The sequence below is a fragment of the Asterias amurensis genome, chromosome 18 (assembly GCF_032118995.1).
Source record: "Asterias amurensis chromosome 18, ASM3211899v1".
Lineage (NCBI taxonomy): Eukaryota > Metazoa > Echinodermata > Asteroidea > Forcipulatida > Asteriidae > Asterias > Asterias amurensis.
The window spans coordinates 11307033-11313769 of NC_092665.1; the positions used below are offsets into that span (position 1 = coordinate 11307033).

Consider the following 6737-nt stretch of genomic DNA (forward strand, 5'->3'; position numbering starts at 1 on the left):
AATTGACAGACGGCGCCCCATATAGGTGAAGGCTACGATGGGATATGGCAGAGGGCGCGCCGTGTTATTGTTTACGATAGGGGTAAAGTCCCGAATTAATTGCATATATTCGGGGAACTTCCCCCAAAAGGCTAAATTTCCAGCAATTTCGGAAACCCTTTTAGGAAACAGTCAGAAACTAGTTTCAGAAAAATACAGTTTAATTGCATCAGCTGCGAATCTCAAGAAACAGGTAAAAATACTAAATTATCCTTATTTTGCATAGAAATTATGTCAGTGTGATATGAAAAACTTTCAAGAAAGAACATGAAGAAGAATATTTTAATATGTGTGGGATCTAAATGTACACCGTATGCGCCCTGGGTCTACTCTATTGCACGACTATGATCATAACTGCGTCATAACCAGACCCAGTATAAACTAGGGCGGTGTAGTCCTTTTTTTGAAATTTTAGGACCGATAATGTCAACATTTCGAAAAAGGAATACAGCGCCCCAGTTATATACTGGGTCTACGTCATAACATACTTCGGGAATTGTATAAAAATTGTTCGGAAAAAACATAATATCAGTTTGCTATACAATTTGTCGGAGTGACATAGGCCAGGCCTACCCCTCAGTCTTTGTTGATAAAGTTTTATTTCACTTTTTTTCTTTTTTCTATTGGCACCCCGGAATTTGTTTTGTCTGTTGCTCTATGTTTACGATGGTTTAATTCTGTCCAATTTCCGTTTTGTGTTTTCCTTGTTTTGTTTTGCCTTGTTTTCCTATAAATAATGCATTGTTATTATTTTTTAATTGTGAGTTTTTAAAATCATTTCTACACATTAATGTTTCATGTATTATAAGGGGCAGAATTTTTGTTATTTTTGTTGTTATGATTTTGTTTACATACTTTTATCTAATTGACTGTCTTTTATCAGACAGTTTTGCTATTCCTATTGGTGGAGAGAGCATCACGTGGGGGTGTTTAAACCTTTTGATAACAACCAGTGTTTATAACCGGTTGTGAGCGGACACTTTTTTATATATTATTTTTGATTATTAATATTATTATTTTTTGATTATTATTATTATTATTATTATTATTTTTTGATTATTATTATTATTATTTTTTGATTATTATTATTATTGTTATTGTTATTTTTTTATTATTATTATTATTATTATTTTTTGATTATTATTATTATTGTTATTGTTATTTTTTGATTATTATTATTATTGTTATTGTTATTGTTATTGTTATTGTTATTGTTATTGTTATTGTTATTGTTATTGTTATTGTTATTGTTATTGTTATTGTTATTGTTATTATAATTATTATTATTATTATTATTATTTTTTTTTTTTTTTTTGGGGGGGGGGTTCCTTAGACCATTTTTATGAATTTTGACTTAATTTCCCTTTGTTAACAGCAATTCAGAGAAGAAAATGTTTTGGGGTTGAACTTAGAGTGGGAATCGAACTAATGACCTCCAGATAATTGTGCCAGCGCTCTACCCACTCTAGTTCAAATCCCACTCTAGTAAGTTTGTCTTCGTTCAACCCCAAATCTTTTTAAAAATTTACCCAGTCAATTTCCCTTATATTTTTATAATAGTAAAATATTTGTAGATTCAAAGGTGGAGGCATTCCATTGAATTATGCAACAGTGTTCTAAAATCCATAACAATTTGCACCTTATTTCTTTTAAAGGATGCTATAAGATTTATGGGCTTTTTGCAATATCCTCTATCTTAAAAAAACACACATAAAATAAAATAAAAATTATGCATACCAATCACATATTTCACTAGTGAAATTGGCTGATAACCCTATTCTGGTGTGCAGAATTTGTTTGTGCTTAGCAGAATGGTAAAGTAATATTTTATTTGGAATCAGTAGGGCTTGTGTTTCCGTCCCTCAATGTCATCGTTTTTCACTGCCTTTAAATTGTTCACTGGTCTCAGTTGAAATATTAAATTTTTACAGCTTTTCATTTACAAATTAGCTTCATCTATACGACTTCATTATGGAAAAGCAGATGCCTAGAACATCCTCCAAGACCAACAGATCAAAACCCAAACAGGATGAAGGAGGAGGTTCTACTAGAACTCGTCCAGAATCTCAGAGTCAGAGTGAACCCAACCAAGCAGGTAATGTTTGAGTCATCCCCTTTTTCCAACTTTTTAATAAAAATGTATAATTATTTATGATTGAGGCCTGTATTTCTCTCCCCAACTTTAGTTAAGTAACTTAGTTTACTTTTATCTCATTATAAACATTTTTGGTTTAATAAATTCTTAAAAAATAATAGTAAACCAAGAGTAACAAAAATGTTGGTTTATTTTTTGGACTATATTTAGTGAGCTCTCGGACTGATTTATCTCCTTGAATTTTTGGTGCCCTTCTGTATAAAGTTTTACAAATTTTTGCCTCTCTTTTGTAATGATTTTTTGCCCTTCTCGTCTTCTTGATTGTATTTAAATTTTGTCATTGTATTTAAATATTTTTAGTATTTTCATGTAGGTTGTTGCTTAGGTTCTTGATGTAAGGGCGAGGTGCTGGTAACTTCTCACCTCTAGTATTTTGTTAAAGTCACTGGAAGTGGTATTTTTTCAAAATAAAGCTTTTGTCACTAATATATGTGTTTTGATGAGTGGAATGTGAATAAACAGTTAACTAAGGTTTTAAAAAATCAGTTCTTATGTTATTTACAAATTTAAGAGTAGACCCCGACCCGAGAGGGCGCTGTTCGTGACGCCAATCGAGGCAGACTTTGCCTGTAATGCGTAGAGTAAACACAATTGCAAAATACGGACCAAGTCGTGAGTTTGTACGTTTCAAAAATAGATTTTTGGGTGTTTTTTTTTCGGCAATCCCGACCAGGTGTATTGCTGCTGAATGCAGAAAAACACTTTTTGAAACATACCAACTAACGACTTGGACGTACATGTACTTTGCACGTGTGTTTACTATACGCATTGCAGGCAAAGTCTGCCTCGATTGACGTCACAAAAGGGGTAGGCGGAGTCAGCCCCCAAACAACTTTATATATTTTTAAAACATATAAATCGTGACAAAAAATTACTAAAAAAATTGTTTTATTGTTCGTAAGCATATACTCTTATGTTTGAAAGAAAAAAATTCTATTTCCAGGTGACTTTAAACATGGTTTGCTCCCGATGGTTTTGTTTTAGTTTAAATTGTTTACCCTTCTTGTGGTTTTTAAACTGCCCTTTCTATGGGTGAGTTCGTTTAGCTTCCCTGTGTCGACCCTGGACTGCCCCCGGTGCGTTCGAATAGCTTCCACGGACTCACCCGGGTCAGCCCCCAGTGCCCTGCTTGTGGAGTGGGTCACTTGGGGGCTGGCCCCAGTTGCATGACGCCACTACGAGAGCGGTGAGTGTTAGTTCGTTTAGCTCTTGTCCGGGGCTCACCCGAGTGAGCACCGCGGGGTAGACCCAGGGAAGCTAATCGAACGCACCCTATATTTAGTGGGTATTTTTTAAATATTGTATTTTAGTGGAAAGCGCCTTGAGGCCTGGCATAAGGCGCTATATAAATACTCTTTTATTATTATTATTGTACTTAATAATTTTGTTTCTGTTACCTACATTGTGTAACTTTAGTAAATAGTATTGACTCAAACTGAATAAAAAAAGAAGAATTGTGGAAAATAATAATTGGTTTTTCTTTTTTTACCTCCCCAGGTGACAGTGCAACTAGTGAATCAGGTTCAGCAAAAACTCGTAAAAAAGGCAACGAAAAATACAAAATGGCCCTGCGGGATGGAATTCCACCTCTGATCAAGTGTTCTAGGTTAGAAGATGCTATGAAGGCATACATCCAAGCTGCCAACACTGCATTTGGACCTACCCGCTCAGTAGATTGGTCCTCCGCCATGAAAAATTATGGCATGACGAACAAGAGATTGGCCCAAGAATTCAAGAAGCAGGAAGAGATGAATCTTGATTCTAGTTTCATTAGGTCACTCAGCGCCTTCAAGGAGTCCTTGAAGAGTATGAGTGAGGCCTTCCTAGAGGGGCTGTCTTGTCAGCCCTTGTCCTGGCGTCTCAAGATACAAGAGGAAATTGAAGATACGTACCTGGAAATTTTGGAGGTCGCCAATTTGTTGGAACTGAAACAGAAGTTCATAGAGCTGTACCGAGTGGTTAACTTGCTGCCACCGGGAGCTACCCAAGCCATGGCCAAGTTCCACATCGGCGATGCCCACTTCAAGGCGTCCGTCCGTCTGATGGAAAGTGGGGAATACAAGAAATGCCTTGACCATCTTCATAACATCCATCAACTTGTAGAAGAGGCTCTGTCGGTTCTCGCTAAGCTCGCTAAGGCAAACACAGGCCTTACTTTGGAGTATGAAGATCTGGATCATGATCTTCAGACTCTGAAGCAGGACACCCTGTATCATTTGTCCACTGCCGAGTCTCTGCAAGCCCGAAAGTGCGGCGAGAAGATGTTGGCAGAGATGCTTGAGAATCACGAGCACTTGAACATGGACGTTGTGTGGGACATCGTCGACTGGTTTAAACAGGCCTACTTAAAAGTGAGTAAAAAAACTGTATTTTTTTAAAGGTTTTGCAGTAAAAGGTAATTTCCTTGTCACGTTGCTCTTTTTTGGATACAAACATATTTGAGGATTCTTATAAATGTAGCTTATACCCACACATTGCTTTATCGACAAAAGAAACTAAAAATAATATGTCCTTGATATTTGTATAGAGGATGACCCTACCCACCAAAAAGAACTCTCAGGTGTTACATTTTGTAGATGATGACGATGATGATGTCGTATGCTAATTTTGGCTCGTTCTAAAGTCCGTAAGTCAGTTTATAGCTGGGTCCTCAGCCAGGTATGAAGGGCTTCGATGCCATCATCAAGGTGAGAGAGTGGGCAGTCGGCTATCACATGGCGCGTCGTCTAGGGTTCGCCACAGTCACAAAGCGGAGACGCAAGGTAGCCCCACTCATGTACGCATCCCTTGCGTCGGTACGGAACTGTTCAAGAGGCACCAGATTTGTAGAATGATATTTCTTCATCACACTTTGTCAATTTGGAGAGTTTGCATCTTTATTTTCTTTGAGGTCAACTTCATCTTTGTCGGGCATTTGTAAAAAGTACACACCTTGCATTTTGTTTTCAACTCAGGCTGCAGAGTTAGACTTGGAACAGGAGGCAGCAGCCTTGAGCTTTCTGGGCCTAGTCAACGAGAAGATTCTGTTTTCCACAGTGAAGACCAAAAGCTACTACAAGCGTTGTATGGAGCTGGTGGACGCAGCACAACCCAAGACCTTCCTTACAGAGACCTGGTATCAGCAGTGTGTTACTGGATACCGCAAGATTCAGGATGCAGAGCGCCGGAGGGATGAAGCTGCCCAGAGTCGGGAAAGGCAGGAGGTATTTGTAATATTCTCCAAGCTTTTTTATATATTAGTGTAAGTCCAGTGAATGCAGTCACTGCACGAAAAACAAACTTCTGTTTCTTATTAATTTTTCAAAACCATTTAAAGAACAATTGATAACAAAGATATAATAAACCAGAAGGGAAATCGAGTGGATAAACTGAAAATAAAAAATAGATTTTTAGTTGAACATGAAAACAATTTCACTAGGGCGGGACTTAACCTACAACCTCCAGATTGAAGTGCTGGCTCTCTACCAACTGAGCTAGCCCTAATGTTGCCAATATCTTTGTTCTGGGTGCCAATATGAGAAGCCACTCAACTTGTAACTGCCATAGGGATCACACCCAAGTGTACAACACAACCTTGGAAGCGGCAGCAGAGGGGTCACCTTGCAGAGGGGATGCAATTTGTTTTATATCACAGCTAGAGTCGGTTTTTCTGTAGTCAACTCAAAACTACTTTGTGCTTATCACAGATTGGTGTGCTGTTCTTTATCCTCATTGTACACAGATTTGATATTCATGCTGGTCTCCTTTTCACTCAGGTACTAGAAAACTTGACAGCTGAGATCTCAGCTCTCAACAAGGCGAACACCTCAGCTGGCGAGCTCCTCGCTCACATCTACACGCACCACGCACCAACTAAGGGTCGTAAGCTCACTGACGAACACCTCAAGGAGTTTTGGGAAAATGAGGAGCAACCTGTTTGTTCATTGGAGAAAAAGAAAGCTCGTAAAAAGATTCTCCTGAAAGCCTTTGCTGATTTTCATCCCGATAAGTTTTCTGCCACCACAGTCGAGGATGAAACGGAGGAAGATCAAAAGGAGCGTAAAGTTCTCTCTGAAGAGATTATGAAAATGTTGACTCGTCATCATGAGCTGCTTAAGATGGACTAAATTCTGCATGCAGGTCTGATACTTCTTCTGATACTTCTGGTCTGATACCTCTATGTTTACATTTCTACTGTAACTTTTGAAACAGCAATGGTGAGGGACGTTGTGGCAATTTGCCTACTTGAAGTATCAGGCCTGACGTTAAAGCCATTATACACTTTCGGTAAACAGTATTGTCCAAGTCCCACACTTCGTGTATCACAACTTATATATAAAATAACAATCCTGTTGAAATTTAGGCTCAATCGGACATCGGAGTCGGGAGAAAATAACGGGAAAACCCACTCCTGTTTTCGCGCGTTTCGCCGTGTCATGACATGTGTTTATAACAAATCTGTAATTCTCGTTAATTTATATTGTTTTACCGTTTTCTCAAAAAGTAAAGCATTTCATGGACTAATATTTCAAGAGAAGTCTTTCACCATTACCTTCTGTAAACC

The 6737-nt window shown here is 38.0% G+C and overlaps 1 protein-coding gene across 1 annotated transcript; it reads left to right on the plus strand.

The window, feature by feature from the left end:
- The first annotated feature begins 119 nt into the window (after positions 1 to 119).
- On the plus strand, positions 120 to 6730 carry LOC139950392 (uncharacterized). The gene is made up of 5 exons (XM_071949032.1): positions 120 to 232; positions 1990 to 2134; positions 3692 to 4545; positions 5149 to 5397; positions 5950 to 6730. The coding sequence occupies exons 2-5, from the start codon at positions 2011 to 2013 to the stop codon at positions 6298 to 6300; spliced, it is 1578 nt and encodes a 525-aa protein (XP_071805133.1). The 5' UTR covers positions 120 to 232; positions 1990 to 2010; the 3' UTR covers positions 6301 to 6730.
- The last annotated feature ends 7 nt before the right edge of the window (positions 6731 to 6737 follow it).